Here is a 20,493-nt window from a genome sequence, read left to right on the forward strand (position 1 = left end):
TAGGGAATCTGGGCCCCTAGGGTTTTCCTAAGTATTCCTCCCAATATGCCCCTCTGGGCTTCCATCATGTGTTTTTTAATCTATCTGTTGCTGGCAGACTGTATTTCACTTGTCTGAGCCAAGTTCTGCTTTCCTTGCAGAACTGTCCCACTACTAATTTAGCCAGGAGAGTGGGGGCTGAAGTAGACCACACCTCTCCCTTTTATTTGTTCCTGGTCTCTCTTGTTGTTTTGGAAAGGTCATTCTGCCAGGTAGGTAGCAATCTTTTCTGACACACAGGTAATCTTATCAGTTCAGTCCAAATGACTTTAGGCTGCCCATATTCTTCACCTAATTTGTTACCCACGTACCCTAGGGCAGGGGTCAGTAACCTATGGCTCACTAGGGAGCCAGACATGGCTCTTCTGGAGCCCAACTCAACCCCCTCCCCCCAGCTCCCTCTGCAGCAGGGAGCCAGTGCTGGTGCTACAACCTTACAGCCCTCAGCTAGACTGGAACGCCAGCGCCTGCTTCCTCTCGGGAGGAGGTGGGGGTGGGTGGAGAAAGCTCCAAGCCTCCCTGCTGGATCTGGCGTGTGGGGAACGGTCTCTGTGTGCTGCCCTTTTCCTTCCCTGGGGTGTGGGGAACTGGGAACCAAAAATGGTTCCATGCATGCTGCCATTTTCTTTCCCCCAAGGCATACTTCCCTTGCAAATCCTGCCTGGTGCATGGGACCAGCCAGAGATGTGTTACGTGTGGCACGGAAGCAAGTAGTGGCCCCCCCAACCCTCATGCTCAGAACCCACACACCCCCACCAGGAACCCGGCTCCCCTAGCCTGCTCCTGACCCCAGGCCAGAAACCCTGCCCTGACAGCCTGCCCCCAGCCCACTCCTGCCTTCTCTCCCCAGCCAGACACCCTACTCCCAGCTTGCTCCTGCATCCTACTTCCCACACAGGCCTTACACCCTCACCCCCTCCTCCATCCCACCTCCCATACAGATCTTGCATCCCATCCTTTTCTCATTCACTGACAGCTCTGTCCCGCACACTTAACCCCTCATTTTCGGCCTCACCCCAGAGCCTAGAAGGTACCATAAATTCCACTAATCCTTGAACCCCAGAAGAATAAATCTAGCCTGAGGCCATGAACCTAAGTCCTTCCTGTCACATCCTGGGACTGGAGCACCAGGAGAGTGAGGTGTTTCTGTTGGGGGCCACATCAGTGATGGTTGCAGGATTTTGAGGGGTTTTTTTGCTTCTCACTTATGTGGTCCCCGCCTGATTTTTTTTCTGTGAATCAGTGGCTCTCCCTCCCAAAAAAGTTCCCTGCTCCTGCCATAAAGACAATGTTGAAACCTTGTGTTGGACATAATATTTTACTATATTTAAAAATGAAGACTGGCCAACAAGCCCCCAATTGGGGCCCAGTCCCCATCTGGCTGCAGCGTCAAAGTACTCCTGCACCCCCCCACCAATCCTGAGTCCATCATACATCTGCACCGCCTGCCCCGAACCCCTCATATTCCCATGAGGGTTGCCAGGTGTCCAGTTTTCTATTGGACAGTCTGGTATTTGCGTCCTCTGTCCTGAAGAAAAATTCAGAAAATACCGGACATGTGCAATGTTCGGTATTTTCTGAATTCCCATCTGGGCGCGGGACAGAAGCCTGGTGGGGCCGCGATTGGTGCTGGGAGCCCTATGGTCACATGCAAAAGTCGGGGGGCAGGGCGGGGCGGGGGCCGGGACTCCCAGTCACTCCCCCTGCCTGGCTTTTGCACACAACCAGAGGCTCCCAGCCTCTCCCCCGCCCGGCTTCTGCTCGCAACTAGAGGGAGTGGCTGGTGGGTGTTCGGCCCGAAGGACTCCGGTTGTGGCCAAGTGGCTGCACCCCCCTGCCAGCTCTGCTTCCCGCCCCCCTTCCTTCGGGCCCCCCTCTCCTCCTGGCCAGCCCTGCGGCCCCCAGACACACACCCCCGCCAGCTCTGCTTCCTGTCCCCCCTTCCTCCCGTCCAGCCCCGCGGCCCCCAACCCCCCCCCAGCTCTGCTTCCTGCCCTGACCCACTCCTGGCCAGCCCTGATCCCCTCCCGGCCAGTTCTCCCCCGCCCATGATCAACCGTGTTCGTTTTTTGGCGGGGTCTACCTGGCAACCCACTTCCAATAAAGCAGATGAATTTTTACTGGTGGCCAGTCAAGATTAGATCATTTTGGGACTCCAGTTTCTGCACAGTATAGTTGGCAGGATGTGTGTCAGGCAGCTCTGATTTTGGGCTGTGTTCTGGAGTTAGGTTCCAGAGGCTACGTCTAGACTGCAGGCTTCTTTTGGAAGAAGCTTTTCTGGAAGAGATCTTCTGAAAAAAATTCTTCTGAAAAAACGTACACACTGCCAAAGTGCATTGAAAAAGCAATCTGCTTTTTCAACAGTGTCCACACTGAATGGACGCTATCTGTTGAAAAAGCAGATAGCTTTTCGGATGCGCTTTGGCAGTGTGGACACTATTTCTCATGTAAGCTGTGATTACTATGGGCGGAGTTGCCACCAGGGCACCTGTGCTTTTTCCTCTTTTATTGAAAGAACTCTCTCTTCCCTGTCTACACATGCCACTTTCTGAAAGAGCTCTTTCAAAAAAGCTGTTCTCCTCATAGAAAGATTTGCCAATGTTGGAAAACCTCCTTTGTTCTTTTGATTTTTTTTTTCAAAAGAATGTGATTGCAGTGTGGACATAAGTGAGGTTTTTCTGGAAAAACAGCTGTTTTTCTGAAAAACTCTGTAATGTAGGCATACCCAGACAGATTCCTTTTGGACTCCAGTTTATATGGGTTAAATTTTACTCCTGCTTAGTTATACTTTAACCAATAACTTTAAAATTAAGTACTTTAGTAAAGTATCTTTCTTTCAATCCTAGTCCATTATGAAACAATTCTTTAACCAATCATACTCCATCACTATTTGATTTAAATCTTGCAAAATTAGTTATGCAATTAACAAACAATTAAAGAATCAGACCATAGAGGTAAATAGTAGAGAAGTGGGGACAGTACAGGCAAAACAGTAGCAGTATAGATTACACAATGCTATCAAACAAAATTTTCTTTAACGATCTTAAGGTCTATTTCTTTATCTGGGTACTACTTGAACAGGAGAACCTTGTGAACAGCCATCTGGCCATCACCACCCCTGCATTTCTGTTGTCTTCTGGAATTTTTTAAAAGTAATCTTTTTTTTTCTCCTTGTAGAAAACAGAAACCCAGGTGCAGGGCCTATTAATTTAAACATTTTACAATCCCGTTAACATTTTAATAAAATACTTTAGTTCGGTGTCTCTTAAACTGTGCTCCACAGCACACTGGTGTACCGCGAGGAAGTTGGAGGTATGCCACAGAGAACAGAGTTCAAAATGGCTGCCCTTAAAGGGATAGGGGCCTTTTTTGTGATTTTTTTTTTTGCTCAACTTCCCCCAACCTTCCCTTCCCCCCCCTTTTTTTTGGCTCAACAAAAAATCCTTAATGTTCCTCATTAAAAAAAAAATTTGGTGTTCCTCGGTCTTAAAAAGTTTAAGAAAGCATTTGCGGAAAAGAGCATCTACATTGGCACGGACGCTTTTCCGCAAGACGCGGTTTTGCGCAAGAAAGCCCCAATCGCCATTTTCGCCATCGGGGCTTTTTTGTGCAAAACAGTTTTTAGCTGTCTATACTGGCCCTCTTGCGCAAAAACATTTCCGGAAAAGGGCTTTTGCCTGAACGGGAACGTCAAAGCATTTGCGCAAGAAGCACTGATTTCGGACAGTAGAACGTCAGTCCTTTTGCGCAAAATCAAGCGGCCAGTGTAGACAGCTGGCAAGTTTTTGTGCAAAAGCGGCCACTTTTGCGGAAAAACTTGCCAGTCTAGATGCATCCCTTTAGTTTTAGAGCATGAAATTGCTAATGGTATTTTAACACTGGTATTGCAATAGTTTTTCCCTGACCAATTCCTTCAAATATTAGGCAGATTAATAGATCTCAGTGTATAAATGGAGTCATGTGGATAAATATTCCCAGGATGAATAGCTAGGACTCTCCCATCTTGCAAATATTCAAGCATATGTGTAACTTTATTGACTGAGAAGCAGTCTTGGGGCTTAAACTTAACGCAGTAAACATTCCCATACTAGCCAAAAGCATACATCTAGGGTAACGGGATAAAATGTGGAATTTTACACAACCATATTTGATATGAAAAAGTTAGGAAACTGTACAAAAAGTGCAACTTTTTACAAAAACTGTTAATTCCATAACGGTTTATCCAATTTTCCTCATTCTAGACTCTGATCATGCCAGGAAAATGTCATATAAATATATTTAGTTTTAGCAAAATAAGGTCCCAATTCTGCAATTCTCTCTGTACAGACCAACCCTTATATTTGTACAGGGCCTACTTAAAATCAGTGGGGCTCTGTGGGGGCACAAGGGTCTATACTAGCTGCTATGATTGGGCAAGAGTCTTCAATCTATTTTACACTGGAGAGCTATCTTGGTTTTGAATGTGTTTCCAATGATCTTTATCATTCATTATCACACAGTAGCTTCTGTTAATAGTTTTAACTTTATCTTTATAACCTATCTTTAACTGTGTAACTAGACAAACATATCTGAAAGCTTTTTGTAAAGAAAACCAACATGCGGTAGCCACAGCCCTTCAGTAGTTTCACTTCTACTGTTAGGAAGGATGTACTTTGATTACACTTCTAATACTTTATTGACTGTAGATATATGAATGTGATTTTACAGCCCAGGGAAGTCACTCATGTTTACAAGGTAGATAAAACTGTTGTATATAACTTGTTTATCTTTCATTGAGGGGTAGTACAGATATAAGCATAATTTATGTAATCAGACAGGGTGTAAAGTATAATATAAAATGACAAACTAATGTATCCTTTTGAAAGGAATCTACCACCATTGTCCATTAACCCTCCTAATAACCAACTGCAACTAATTCAATATTAGGGGCTGGCTCAGTGGACTATGTAAAAGCAGTATTTGATGCAGTAGCCTGCCTCTAACACAGCCAACCAAAATGAACATACTACACATTTATGCTGTCCAGTTCAAAGGCCTTGCCTCCAAAACCCAATCATATTTGTTGTATGCAGCAAGTAAACTTGTCAGCTGATGGAGCACTATTGGGGTGACTAAAGATAAGGAGGCTTAGTGAAAGGTCAATGATTTTGGACCATGCTTTTGCAAAAGTCTAGCATTACCCTAAATATTAGTGTAGAAATCACATCAAATACTGGAGAAACTGATCACCTTCATTCTTTCACTGTAATGAACTGGCTCCAACAAAAAACCCCAAACCCCCAAAACACCAAACCCAAGGGAGCTGGGGAGAGAACAAGAGGGAGACTTCAACCTCCTAGAAATAATTGAATATACTTTTTACAGTGTGAGGCATAAGTGCCTACTCTGGATTCTCTAGGGCTGGAACACTCATAGGGAAAAGTTAATAGGTTCAGAGCATCCACTGGCAGCCAAGCTAACTGCTTTTTTTCCCTCGCCCCCAAGTCTCTCACGTGCTGCTGCTGGTCTCACGGACCAACTCCTCCTCTATACTCCCAGCACTTCCAAAGAGCCATGAACAACTGATTCGTGGCATTCAGGAAACTCTGGGGGGAGGGGCAGTGAGGATGGGACACACAAGGGCTACGTCTACACTGGCCCCTTTTCCGGAAGGGGCATGTAAATTTCAGCAGTCGTCGTAGGGAAATCCGCGGGGGATTTAAATATCCCCCGCGGCATTTAAATAAAAATGTCCGCCGCTTTTTTCCGGCTTTTAAAAAAGCCGGAAAAGAGCGTCTAGACTGGCCCCGATCCTCCGGAAAAAGTGCCCTTTTCCGGAGGCTCTTATTGTAAGAATAAGAGCCTCCGGAAAAGGGCACTTTTTCCGGAGGATCGGGGCCAGTCTAGACGCTCTTTTCCGGCTTTTTTAAAAGCCGGAAAAAAGCGGCGGACATTTTTATTTAAATGCCGCGGGGGATATTTAAATCCCCCGCGGATTTCCCTACGACGACTGCTGAAATTTACATGCCCCTTCCGGAAAAGGGGCCAGTGTAGACGTAGCCTTGGATGACGAGCAGGAAAAAGGTGAGGCAGCAGTTTGGGGGAAGGGGTGGAGTGGGAGCACTGTGGGGACAGAGAGAGGCAGAGTAGGGGTGGGGGCTTGGCTAAAAGTTGAAGTAAGGGCAAGGCCTGGAGCAGGTTGGGGGCTGAGCACCCCCTCAGCTAGAGGGAAAGTAAGCACCTCTTGTATGAGGGGCTCTCATTCTATGGCAGAGTACCAGAGAAATATCTATGTGAAATATGGAATCTAAAATACCCATTAAAACTTTATGCACTAAACCCCTTTACTAGCTGGACTCTCCAACACTATTCTATCAGGGTATGTCTACACTTGCACCCTCTTTCGAGAGAGGGATGCAAATGAAGACATTTGAAATTGCAAATGAAGCCATGATTTAAATATTCTGTGCTTAAATTTGCATATTCGCGTTATGGCGCTATTTCGAAATAACAGACACTGTTAAGACGCGGTTATTTTGAGAGAAAACCCTTCTCTAGAAATAAACCTTATTCCTCATACAATGAGGTTTACCAGTTATTTTGAGAGAAGGGATTTTCTCTCAAAATAACTGCGTCTTAACAGCGTCTGTTATTTTGAAATAGCACTATTTTGAAATACAGCCGGTCCCCAAGTTATGAACGGGTTATAGGCCAAACACTTGGCTGTAACTCAAAATGTTCGTAAGTCGGACCCCATTGAGTTACATTGCAACTGCACTGTTTGTAAGCGCAGGTCGCGTTCATAACTCGGGGACCGCCTTTACAACCGCTTAATGGGAGCTTTGGTCGTAAATGCGAACGGTTAAATTTAATGTTTGTAACGCAGGGACCGGCTGTAGCACTATAATTCAAATATGCAAATGAAGCATGGGATGTTTAAATCCTGACTTCATTTGCAATTTTGAAAGTCTTCATTTGCATCCCTCTCTCGAAAGAGGATGCAAGTGTAGACATACCCTCACAGAAGCTGAATGGAAGAGATCAACTGAACTATCTAATGCAGTGGTTCTCAACCAGACATGCGTGTACCATGAGGATAAACAGAGGTCTTCCAGGGAGTACAACAATACATCTAGATATTCAGCTAGTTGTACAACCAGCTACATAAAGCTCTAGCGAAGTTAGTAGAAACCAAAATTTCATACAGACCATGCCTATTTATTTTGTTCTAGCCTATAAACTCTACATTGAAAGGTAAGTACAATATTTATATTCCAGTTGATTTGTTTTATAACTGAAAAAATAAGAAGGTTAGTACTTTTTCAGAGGGCTGTGGCACTCTTGTATTTTTATGTTTGATTTTGTAAGCAAGTATTTGAGTGGTAACTTGGGGGCAATGCTTCTTCTTTTTTTTTTTTTTTTTTTTTAGAAAAAAGGTGCCGGTACTCCGGAGGGGAATGCCATTCATTTCTGGTATGTTGGGAAAATAGGTGCCAGTACACCATACCAGGGCGTATTGTCACAAAAAACACTGCTTTTAGGTATGCAAAACAAATCAAACTCCTGAAAGAGTAAAGTAGTCTGGAAAGACTAAAAGTCACTGATCTAGTGCATACTTCTCCCAGCATACATAAATGTTCTTTATATAATAGCTGTTTTGTCCAGAATAACTTTAAATGATGTGGCTTCCATAATTTCCGCCAAGGAGATTATTCCACATGATTTCACTGTCAAGAAGCAGCTTGTTGCTGCTGCAGCTTTTGTTGTTTGTTTGTATTTTGGTGGTGGTGGTGGGGGGTTGGTGGGTTTTTTTTTGAAAGCTGACTTTTTTTTCCTTACTCTTTTTGAAGCAGCAGCTAATTAGAAATTCCTCTGTTCTTCCTCAATCATTCATTTTTTATCATACAGAGGTCAAGGCATATTAATAGCTGCTGTATGACTCAGAGTTGCTAACTCAAGGGGATCCCTTCATACTGAGATCTGCTGGTGTCCCGGGCTAAACTGTCGCTGTACAAGAAAGCACATTTCCTATCAAACAATCAGAATAAAACTGCAAAACACAAACAGCTGAGTCTCCCTCAGTATTTTCATTCCCGTTTTTCTCCAGAAGCATTCTCTCTTTGTTGCTACTCTCTCCTATCATGGTCGAAGGAGGAACTGAAGAAGAAGAATATTCAACCTGTGGAAAGTCTGAGTCTCTTGTCCATACCCCATGAGTGATAGAAAAGGAGTCAGAGGCTGAAAATTCCTTTTCTTCCCCCATACTACAAAATCCTAAAATGCATGAAGCAGCATCTTAATTGCTTTCGTGTTCGCATATGGCAAGGGAGGGTGTAGGAAGACAGTCAAGGTGATCCTGGAAGAGCAGTGTTTTGAACCTCTGTTTGCTTTCTGAACCTTCCCTTTCTCCAAGAGGGCGGGTGTCCTAAAGCAGTGTTTCTCAACTAGTGGTATGAGTACCCTTATGGGTACTTGAGAGAATGCTGGGGGGTATTTTAACAACTGAAATTTAGAGAACTGAATTTTCTTTAAGTTTTATAGTGCTTTATTATTTTTGTCCTTTTTACACCCATAAATTTAATTGCCTGCCCAGCTACGATTAAGTTGTTTAAACAAATGTGTTGCAATGCTAGAAAAAAATTGTGTTGGAAAACTGTAGGTACTGGGGGTACTTTTTTTTGAAAAAGGGGTACTTTATAAAAAGTTGAGAAACACTGTCCTAAAGCAATCACTTTCTTTTATGGTGGGCAACACTAACCAGACTAGCCAGGGTTAGTCTCACTGAACCTGCAAGTGTTGGCAGAGGCTGGTGTACTTAGGAGGAAAAGAGATGGCTGGAGTGTAGTGTGAGCACCCTCACACTTATTATTGAGTCATCCAAGTACATAACCTTCTTTGCCATGGTCCAGGGAAGCTATTTTTAACAGGAGAAATCTGTGGTAATGATTGCATTCCTTCTGAATTCCAAGTACATTTATAATTAGCGCTCCATGTCTGTCATGGAAATCACAGATTCTGTTACCTCCATGATTTCTGCAGCTACCATTGTAGCTAACCATAGAGCTCCTCAAGCACCTGGCTTGGGGCAGGGGGAGGCAGTCACTTGGGTGGCTCCAGGGACCGCCATATCAGCCATTGCCTGGGGCTATGTCTACACTACACTGATACACGCAATTTGCGTACCTTTTTCTGATAGTTTTTTCAGAAGAGTTTCTTCTGAAATTTGGCACGTCTACACTGGGCCAAATTTTGAAAAAGTCTCCTCTCAGAAGAGCCCTTCTTCCTTGTGGGAGGAGGAAGACAGGGCTTCCAAAAGAGCACGTCTGCTCTTTCACAAAAAAAGGCGGAAGAGCAGACACATTCCCTGAACGCAGTGGTGTTTTTCTGGGATACCGAAAAACACCATAGTGTAGACATAGCCTGTGTCGCCCCAGTCAGTGGTCCCAAAGTGGCTGCCCAGAGCAGCTGCAGTCTGCTTGCCCTGGCAGTGGTCCCTGGGAAGGCCACTGGAGCAGCCACAGTCCTCATCCCTCAGGCATGTAGACACTAGAGCAGCTGTGCTCCACTGACTTTGGCAGCAGTCTCACAAGCAGGCAGGCAGCCAGAGTAACCATGATCCCTTGGCCCTAGTAGCAGTTCCCAGGTGGCCAGACAGCGTAGTCATGGTCCACTGGCCCTAGCAGCAGTCCCCAGGTGGGTAGGCAACCAGAGCAGCCATGGTCACAGCAGCGGTCCCCAGGCAGCCGACTAGAGCAACCATGATTGTGGCCCTGTGCATGTGGGGCTGCTGGCTCTGCCCTTCACCCAGCAGTGATATTCCAACTACTAAGATTTAATGATGGGTATTTTTAGTAAGAGTCATAGACATGTCACAGGCTATAAATTTTTGTTTATTGTCCATGACCTGTCCATGACTTTTACTAAAAATACCTGTGACTAAATCATAGCCTTATAATTCTCTTATTTGTCTGTATAATATGTTTTAACAAATTACTGGCATGCCAATTGTCCCCTGCTTTAGGAAATGTTAACATTCTAATCTTTCCCAGTGCCCTTTAATCTCAAATCATCCTTCCAACCTTTAATCATTTGTCTTGGCACAATGTTTACTCAAGATAGTAACCTTGCCTTATTTATATAGTATTTTCATTTAGATTACTCTTTTCAGCTATATTTACTTGCATAAGCTTCAGTTTAGTGGCTGGGAAGGAATTATTTTCTGTTTGTTCAACATGAAATGTTTTGAATCGCATATTTACAAATCATGGCCCTATTCATCAAATATTCATGCACAACTTTGATAATGCTACCCAGTTGAATAAAGTACAATTGGGCCTATGCCTTTTTTAAGATGGCTAGGTATGCAAAAGAAGCTACAGCTTCCTATGAAAAACTACTCAGGCATGATTGTTAATGCATAAATATAAGAAAAAATACTAAAATAAGAATATTACATGTATTCTGTGAAGACCACAATTTTACATTTTTTTTTCCTAGAAGTCAAAAGAATTTGCATTCATGTGTTTGCATGTGGCCAACAAAACAGCTGTGTCCTACAAGACTTTCAGGCCTAACTTTGCACTGAAATCAATAGGAGTATTCACAAAGTGTGAACCACAAACGAATGTGGGCACCTAGATTCTAGATTTAGTATCTGCTAGTTAGCTCCACTATACTGTCAAGGCATGACCCCGCTAATTTAGGTACCCTCACTCCTTCCCATTCCTAGGGCTCTGAGTGAAAACTTACCATATCCTGTTTCTGGGGCTTAGGGACACCCATACTCCCTTGCTATGGCTCAGAGTGTAACCTGCTTAATTTAAGTATCCTTCCTATCTCCATTTCCTAGGGCTCAGTGTATAATCTTCTGTGGGTTTGTGCCACAAGGTCTTCTACCATTGAAAAAGTCTTAAACAGTATTATCCTTAACTCCTATTTTTTTAAAGAGTTACCAAAACAGAATATACACACTAAGCACACACTGTTCACCACTCCCATAAGGCACACATGTTCCTGGGGGCCAATCAGGATCAGCTCATCTCCAGATACATAGCTCCAGATTCATAGCTGGCAGAACATTGATGCCTGGCAGCTCTTGATCTTGGGCTGTGTTAATGTCCAGCGAGATTCCTTTTGGACTCCAGTTTACAGGCAGTCCCCGGGTTACGTACAAGATAGGAACAGTAGGTTTGTTCTTAAGTTGAATCTGTATGTAAGTCGGAACTGGCATCCAGATTCAGCCGCTGCTGAAACTGATCAGTTTCAACAGCGGCTGAATCTGGATGCCAGTTCCGACTTACATACAGATTCAACTTAAGAACCCCAGGCGTCCCCAAGTCAGCTGCTGCTGAAACTGATCAGCAGCTGATTCCAGGAAGCCCGGGGCAGAGCAACTCTGCCTCGGGCTTCCTGTAGTCAGCCGCTGGTCAGTTTCAGCAGCGGCTGACTTGGGGACGCCTGGGGCAGAGCAGCTCGGGTGCTGCCGGGTTGGTCCAGTAGCGCCAAGGAGCGGTGCTGCAGGACCAACCGGCAGCGCCCCACCTGCTCTACAACAGGCCCCGGGCTTTGCTACACCACAGGCCCCGGGCTTTGCTCCACGTCTCCCTGGTCTGCTCGGGGGGGGGTGGGGGGACACTAGCTGCGTCCTCTCCCCCCCCCCCCCCAGCAGACCAGGGAGATGCTGAGCAAAGCGGCGGAGGACCCGGGCCAGACCACAGTGCTTCCAGATCAGCTGGAAGCGCCGCGGGTCCGGCCCCGGGTCCTCCGCCGCTTTGCTCAACGTCTCCCTGGTCTGCTGGCTCCCCCAGCAGACCAGGGAGACGGGGAGCGGCTTTTCTCACCCCGGAGGAGGCGGGCGGCGGGACCAGGTGTCCCGCCGCTCCAGTCCTCCGGGGCGAGAAAATCCCCATTCGTAACTGCGGATCCGACATAAGTCGGATCCGCGTAACTCAGGGACTGCCTGTATATAGTTAAACTTGACTCCTGCATAGCTCTATCTTAACCAATCATTTTAAATTAATATACTTCAAAATAGGAGTTTTCAACAATCTTAGTCCATTATAAAACAATTCTTTAACCAATTATACCCCACCACCTTAGTTGATTTAAATCTTGTAAAATTAGTTATGCTCAGTGCTTTTTTTGTTTAAGGAAAGAGAAAAAAAAAAAAAAAGGTGCCGGTACTCCAGGGGAAAAGTTGCGGATATCTGACTGGAGGTGCTGGTACCGCGTCTGGAAGTGCCATTACCGCGTACCAGGCAGTACCATCACAAAAAAAGCACTGGTTATGCTACAGACAAAAATAATTAACGAATCAGACCATACAGGTAAACAATAGAGAAGTGGGTATCATACAGGCAAAACAAAGTATAGATTTCACAAACATAACTGTTGTTAAGAGAGGGGGAATTGGATGTGAGTCTCATTTGCTATGACAGTGGTTCGTGAACCACTGGGTGCCAGGCTATGGCAACTTTGGGGGTATGCTGCTCAGTGCCTCCCCTCCCACTGCAGCTCTTGGGAGAGGCGTGCCCTCTCAGCCAACCAGCACTGGGGTCTCCTCCAGGACATGGAAGAGTGGTTTGCTGCATGGCTGGAGGGCCGTGCAGAGCCCAGCATGGCAGCCTTAGAGCAGCCACAACCTGGGCAGCATCACTCAACTAGCAGCGGGAGGCAGTGCAGGGCTAGGTGAGGGGGGCAGGGCTAGTGCTGAGGGGGCTCTAAGAGGCAGGGGGCTGGCACTGGGGGAACTCTGAGGGCAATGCTAGTACTGGGGAGTTCTCAGGGGTAGACAGGGCTCTAAGACAGGTAGCTGACACGGGGGCACTGGGTGTCCAAGGTGAGGAGCTGGCAATGGGGAGTTCAGGGGGCTGGGTTGTGCCCTGACTCCCAGAGCTGCCGTGAACAGTCAGCTACAGCTGTGGCAGCTGCTTACATTGTGGTGGTCACTAGCACTGAAGCTGGCTGTTCACAGCCAATATGGGGGCCAGGGCTTTTGGTGGGCCAGCAACATGCTATTTGCATTTTAATTATTTGCATAATGAACATGCAAATGAGATGTTACTGGTCTGCCAAAGCTTGTGAATAGGTTTGCTGGGCTGCAGAATAAAAAAGGTTGGGAACCACTGTTCTAGGTGATTTGGCTAAAAGGTATAAAATGGCCATCACTTCTGGCTATTTTGTGTGGAGTATGACGGATGCTCGACTCATTCCCACAAATTTCAGAGGGGTAGCTGTTAGACTATGTTATGTTGACTTCAGCGCCCCCTTTGTCAGCATCTTTGATTATAATGTTAGAATTGTTTTTGATGCTGTTAAACAAAGACCTCAACTGAATTACTTGCTACATTCCATATCTTAATGACATAAAAAGCCAAATACCAGGGATGTGTCTACATTGGCAAGATTTTGTGCAAAAGCAGTCGCTTTAATGCAAAATCTTGCCACCTGTCTACAATGGCCGTGAGTACTTGTGCATGAACACTGACGTTCTAATGTATAAAATCAGTGCTTCTTGCGCAAATATTCTGACGCTCACGCTCAGGGATAAGCCCTCTTGCGCAAGAGGCCAGTGTAGACAGGCAACATGAATTTCTTGCACAAGAAACCCCGATGGCTAAAATGACCATCGGACCTTTCTTGCGGAAGAGAGCGTCTACACTGGCATGGATGCTTTTGCGCAAAAGCACATCTCTTGCACGAAGGCACATGCCAGTGTAGACGCTCTCTTGCACAAATACTTTAACGCAAAAACTCTTGCGTTGAAAGTATTTGTGCAAAATCATACCAGTGTAGACGTAGCCCAGGGCTATGTCTATACTGTGCTCTTTTGCCTAATTTGCATACTTAATGAGCTGCCATTTTTGCACAAGGGGCTTTTTAGCAAAAAGGAGCTGTCCACACTGCTCCTTTTTGTGCAAAAACCCCCTCTTGTGCGAAAAGTAGCAGTGTAGAAGGCTCCTTTTTGCACAAGCCCCTTGCACAAAATGACAGCTCATTAAGTAGGCAAATGAGGTGCAGCAATATTCACCACTTCACCTCATTTGCATATTTTCTTGTGCAAGAATGCACTATAGACATAGCCCAGGTACTTAGAACCCTCTCAATTAGCTTCATTTAGCATGGAAACTGATTATTTTCCCCCATTTTTTCTCCTTTCCTTTCCCTCCCCATCCCATTTATCTGGAACCTGGACCCCTTAAACTCCATTCATCTGAAGAAGTGGGTTGTACCCACAAAAGTTCATGATACCATCTACATTTTTTGTTAGTCTCTAGGATGCTGCAGAACTATTTTAAAGTTTTTTTTCATTCCTATAAGAAATGCTGTGCCTATTGAAGTGTGGGAAGTGAATGGGCACAAGCCTGCCCATGTTTGAAGCCCCCCTCCTCCCTCAGCCTAAGCTACTGAACTGGGATTCAAATAATTACAGGGACACAATGGAAAAAATAAGTCAGAGTCACAGGAACATGATCTGGAAGGGGACATAGAGCAGAGAACCTTGGACAATGCCTACTGCTCCACAAAGGTTTCTCTAGGGAACCAGTGGACAGGAAGTGTTGAAAGTGCCTAAGCTATCCAACTTTAGGTGGTAGGTGCCTGTTCATGAATTGCTAAGCCAAGATAGGTATCTCCCTGGAGTTCGGACTTTTGTCCCCATGACATAAGGAGCACTTAGCCCAAACCCCTGTTTGGTGTCTCCCATGGGCTAGCATGGATGGGTCCCTGCTAGCGTGCTGGCTTTACTTGATTGCATTCTTCGTCACTCTTCTTTCCATTTCATTGTATAGGGTTTTGTGGATTGCAGTGTTATTCCCACCTACAAGTTATGCCCTGTAACACTCAGCTTTGCAACATAAGACTCTTTGTAGATTCCAACTACAGTGCTTAAAGATGTGAATTTTTGTAAGAACTGGGTTGAAGAGTTAGCAATGCCCAGCCTGTACAACCATTAGGGAACTGTGGCTTCATCCACCCCTCCGTAGGCACAGATTTTCTCATTTCTCTGGAGGAGCTCAACTCCTATTGCACCCCTTCCCCAAGGCCCAGCCCTTTCTGCCCCCACTCTGCTTTGTTCCATCTCCACCCCCAACATACCCTCCTCTCACGCCACCACCTCCCAGCATCTCCTGCTCACTATTGAACAGCTGATCCACAGCAGGTGGGAGATGATATGAGGGAGAGGAAAGAATCACAGCTGTCAACATTCAGGAGAAATAAGCCCCCAAAATTCAGGTCAATGCCATTTTAAAATGAACCCCAAATGAACCCTGTCCATTTTTTTGCTCTGAAATGCCTGGTGACAAGTGCCAAACAAGCCAATTCTCTTTTTGGGTGGCACTCTCTCCTCCCCCCTCCCCAAAATAAGCCCCAAACAAGCCATATTTCAAAAGTGGTGTTTGCTGTCTGTGTACAAATTTTTTAAAAAAGTGTCCCTGTCCTCAACCCAATCCCCCAGTACACATCAAACCAATAGATCAAACCTACATGCATCTGACAAAGTGGGTCTTTGTCCACGAAAGCTTATGCTCCAATACATCTGTTAGTCTATAAGATGCCACAGGACTCCTTGTTGCTTTTATCAAACCAACAGGCAACCCTGCAGAGAGGGCACCTACCAGGCCAGCACCACATGGCTGGCAGAGAGATGTGAGCCAGCAAGCACATTTCCTCTCCAGCCCAAACTTCCCATACCCACAACTACACACCAAATCAACCTCCAACCATATACCTCTCCCTTCCTCCCAAACCTACCTAGTTACAGCTCCTTGGGGAGGGGTGGGGGAAGAGGCACAAAGTTCTACCTATCAGGAGGACTTCAGGGGTTGTTTGGTGGGTCTGAGTCTGTGAGTAACTCAACCCTTCCCTCCTTCCTCTGCTGGCTCTTGGTTCCCTACATTCTTCCCAAAGAATTGATTGGCAGGGTCCACTGGCAGGTGGGAGGAGCTAAGGCAGTGATGAACAATAAAGTGGTGGTAATTCACGAGGGGTAGGCCCTGGCAGGCCTCTGCCACTATATTTACCTCAATCTCTGCAGATACTAGTGATCACAGCTCCCACTGGCTGCAGATCACCATTGCTGGCCAATGGCAGAGGCAGGAAGCGGCACAGATCGGGATATCACTTCTGCAGCTCCCATTAGCCAGGAACGGCAATCCATGGCCAACGGGAGCTGTGATTGCCTGTACCTGAGGAGGCACAGGTAAATATAGTGGTGAGGGCCTACCAGGAGCAATACCTGGAAGACCAGATCCAGTCTGCTGGCTAGTATTTGCTACCCCTGTGCTAAAGGGAGGAACTGCTTGGGAGGACCCACCTGTGGGTGCTGAGTACTCCTTTTTCTTCTCCATGGGTGTTCCAGCCTTGGGGCATCCACGGAGTCACTATTCCATCCTAAAGTCCCAGGTTCAGAGGCAACAACCTTCCATGACTGAATCAGCTTCTCCAAAGTATCTCCAAACAGGACTCTGCAGAGCCTCATTCCCTTCAAAGTGTGTGTGTGTAAGAGTCTGCCTGTACAGAGGCGAATTCTGGATGGGCACATGATTGCCTAAGGTGTTAACCAAAAATAAATAGGAACTTATAAGAAGCTTTCATGTGACAGAATGTTTCCAAATGGAGCACTCAGAAAGATGTTACTCACAAAGCACGTTTATCATGGTACAACTGTTTGAATGAAAAGGTGGGCAAGGTAAGATCTTTTACTGACTAACCAGTTGGTGGAAGACACAAGCTTTGAAACCACATCAAAAATTTAAAAAACAACAGAGTCCCGTAGCAGCTTAGTGACTAATAAAAAAAATGTAGATAGTACCACGAGCGTTTGTGGGTCCAACACACTTCTTCAGGTGAGCAGAGTTAAGGGGTCCAGGGTACAAATAAATAGCGGAGAAAGGGGATTGGGAGGGAAAGAAAATGGGGAAAAATATTGTCAGTGTCCATACTAAATGAGGCTAATAGTGGACACCCTAATTGACAATACTTGCCCCATTTTTCCCCTTCTTTCCCTCCCCATCTCCTCTCTTTCTTTGCTATTTATTTGTACCTAGACCCCTTACCTCCCTTCACCTGAAGTGGGTTGTGCCTAGGGAAGCTCATAATACTTTCTACATTTTTGGTAGTCTGTAAGGTGCTGCAGGAGAACTATTTCTTGTGTTTTAAATTTTCAGATACAGACTAACACAACTAGCCCCCTGAAACTTTTAAACTACATCAAGTTCTTCATGGCTCTGTACCTTGAAAGCCAATCAAAGATACCTGTATTACCTCCCCTGTCCCACCTTGTGTCTCTAATACTCTTGCCCAAACACAGCTCCTGGGAACCACCCAAAAAGCCAACGTGGGACATGCCACATACAGGGGCGCTCGAAAACTTATATGGTGGAAGTGCTAAGAGACATTCAACCGAACTGTGAACCTTGTATACAGGCAGTCCCCGGGTTACGTACAAGATAGGGACTGTAGGTTTGTTCTTAAGTTGAATTTGTATGTAAGTTGGAACTGGTACATATTGTAGGGGAAACTCTAGCCAAACATTTCTCCAGAGCTCAGTTTTATTCTCCCACACCTCACTTCCCTCAATCCTTTATTCTCAAGCTGAGGTGTCTGCTGAGAAAAGCCGCTCTGCGTCTCCCTGGTCTGCTGGGAGGGGGAGCACTAGCTTCGTGTCTCCCTGGTCTGCTGGGGGGAAACAGCTAGTGCGGGGTTGCCTCACCCCGTTTGTAAATAGGGATCCGATGTAAGTCGAATCCATGTAACCCGGGGACTGCCTGTATAATGGAAATCCCTGCAGAGGATTGTACCAGAACTCCAACTTCCAGCAGCGCCTCTGGACACACGAGCATTAGAGGTGGAAAATGTGTTCTCTATCCCCTATGCCTGCGAGCCCAGTCCACGTGTGCCAAGACCTTGCTGGAAAGCCAGGGCCAGGAGAAATACATGAGCGGGGACTGGTCCCAGCAAAGGTATGACACGAGCCGCTCCTGCCCGCCCCACAACACCGCTTCTCCCAGGGCCGAGACCCGTTCTGCCGCTGTGTACTTGTACTTGCGAGACTTCCAGCCCACGGACACGCCGGGTCCCCTGCTGCCAGCCGCGCGCTCTCGTTCCCCACCTCGCGTCTGGCCAGCAATGCGGGAGATAAGGGCAGCGGCTTCGCCGTGGCTAGTGCGCAGTCTCAAGCCTCTCGCGCATGCTCCGTAGTATCGACGGAGGAAAATCTAAGCGGCCGCCGCCACCGCCATATTGCGTAGCTGTCAGCGGCGGCGCTTTGCGTGTCTCCTGCAGCGACCCTCCAAAGAGCCGCCCAGGGTGGCCCCCAGCGCCTGCTGCCCGGCCGCGGAGGGGCCTGCGCGGGGACCGGCTACAGCTGGCTACTGAGAGCGCATCGGAGAACGGCGGCAGCGAGCCCCCGGCAGAGCCCCCGCCGGGGAGCGCAGCGCAGGTGAGGGGGGCGCGGGCAGAGCTGGGGAGGGGGTTGGTATCTGCGCCGTGTCTGTGCTGCCGCCTTGCAGGCCGCGTTCGCCCCGCCTCCTTCTCCGCTGCTTCCCGCCAGCCTGGAGCCAAGGGGGGCTGGTCTTGGGAGCGCGAACCTGGCAAACAGTCCGTTATCCGAGTAGTGGGGGCTGCCTGCCTGGCCCGTGTGCCCCGCCCGGGCGGGGGGTGTCTGCCTGGCCCATGTGCCCCCCTCCCGCGGGGGCTGTCTGCTTGCCTGGCCCGTGTGCCCCCCTCCCGCGGGGGCTGTCTGCTTGCCTGGCCCGTGTGCCCCCCTCCCGCGGGGGCTGTCTGCTTGCCTGGCCCGTGTGCCCCCCTCGCACTGGGGGGGTGTCTGCCTGCCTGGCTCGTGTGCCCCCCGCCCGCACCGGTGGGGGTTGAGTGCCTGCCTGGCCCGTGTGCCCCCTCCTCCCGACTGCTTGTGTCGTCTCGGCCACGTCCCGCCACGGGTGTCGCCCCCTCTCCCGTAATCCTTTCTCCAGAGCTCTGTGCCCCACAGCGCTGTCTCCTCCCCGCAACACCCCGGCTCTCCCCCCTCACCTGTGTCACTCCCTGCCTCTGTCAAGCTGCTCGCCACCTCTCCCTGCTCTGTGGTTTTCGGCCCATTATGGTTCTCGGCCCCATTATGCGCTCAGTGGTCTGCCCGCAGCCTCCTGTCGCTGCCCGTCCCCCTCGGAGACCGCAGGAAGAGGTGGGTGGGTTTTGGGGAGAAGAGGTTTGGGTGGCTGCCGTTGTAGGGCTAAAGCCGGTGCAGGATTGGCTACTTGTTGTAAGGAGGATGATACTATATAACACACTCCTCTCGTCAAATAAAATACCCACCTAACCTGCGCGGTCCAGGAACAGGAGGCGGCCACGGCACCGTGCAAGTCGCACTAGGAGTGAAGAGGTATCTGCTGGCGTGTCAGGTTCAGATACATTCTCTCCCCCCACCCCGCCTCGCCTGCAGAATCTGGGTGTTTTGAGAGTTGGGGGAGCTTTGAATTTTTAAATCGCTCCGGCTTGAAACTAGAGCTCACTCCTTATTTTAAAAATAAGTTTGAAGTGATTTAGTACATAAAGCATATCGAGGTGGGGGGAGAAGAAGAGGTAGTTGATCCTTTGAAAAAACCAAGGTACAGCATGTAAAATTCCACTGCCTTGTAACTGCTTTCACTAATAATTTCCCAGGGCTTTTTAACTCTTGATGTTCTTGTAGAAAATCAGTTTGAATCAATAAATAGACAAATATGGAGGAATAGTAAGGAATTAATTCATAAACATGTGCCATGAAGTGTACATGCTTACACTGGATAAACAGTGCCTTGTATAAATAATGCAAATCTTTGTTTTCAACCTTACCATTAAAACCCAGCAAAGTCAAGGAAATTTAAAGCAGGAAAACATAGTGTTTAACTGTGTAATTCCTTTGCTCTTGTTGGCTTTATCAGCTTGGATATTTAAAAACACTTGATGTCATTGCTAATGCAACTGATTTTGCTAATTTTTGTAAGGAAGTGTGAAGTTGCATTTGCTTCACTAAAGTATTGGTAATGGAGAATTTGATATTACTATGAACATTGTGTTTGTTTGAAAGGCATTTTTGTTCTGAATAAGAATGCCATACTAGGTAATATCAAAGGTCCATCTAGCTAGCCAATATCCTGCCCTCCAACAATGGCCAATACCAGGTGCCCCCCAAAGAATGAACAGAACAGGTAATCATCAAGTGATCCCTCCCCTGTCACTCATTCCTAGCCTCTGACAATCAGAGGTTAGGGACATCATTGTTACCCATCCTGGCTAATAGCCATTGATGGACTTAATCTCCATGAATTTATTTAGGATTTTGTTTAACCCTGTTAAAGTCCTGGTCTTCACAATATCCTCTGGCAAGGAGTTTCACAGGTTGGCTGTGCATTGTGTGAAGGAAATACTTCCTTTATTTGTTTTAAACCTGCTACCTGTTAATTTCATTTGGTGACTCTTAGTTCTTGTGTTATG

The 20,493-nt window shown here is 47.0% G+C and overlaps 2 protein-coding genes across 3 annotated transcripts in view; one reads left to right on the forward strand and one right to left on the reverse strand.

The window, feature by feature from the left end:
* The window catches only part of FDX1 (ferredoxin 1), an 81,824-nt gene extending 64,868 nt beyond the window's left edge, over positions 1-16,956 (reverse strand). The window contains exon 1 of the mRNA XM_089775630.1: positions 16,334-16,956. Within this exon, the coding sequence (XP_089631756.1) occupies positions 16,334-16,389 (56 nt within the window). The 5' untranslated portion in view covers positions 16,390-16,956. The remainder of the gene's footprint in view (positions 1-16,333) is intronic.
* Positions 16,957-18,207: 1,251 nt separating this feature from the next.
* RDX (radixin) overlaps positions 18,208-20,493 on the forward strand; it is a 100,381-nt gene continuing 98,095 nt past the window's right edge. The window contains exon 1 of one of the 2 annotated variants that reach the window (XM_089775625.1): positions 18,208-18,460. The gene's annotated coding sequence lies outside the window, so the exon portion shown is untranslated. The remainder of the gene's footprint in view (positions 18,461-20,493) is intronic. The other variant, XM_089775627.1, reaches the window with a different exon arrangement.

Source organism: Pelodiscus sinensis, chromosome 1 (assembly GCF_052426305.1).
Source record: "Pelodiscus sinensis isolate ZL-2025 chromosome 1, ASM5242630v1, whole genome shotgun sequence".
Lineage (NCBI taxonomy): Eukaryota > Metazoa > Chordata > Testudines > Trionychidae > Pelodiscus > Pelodiscus sinensis.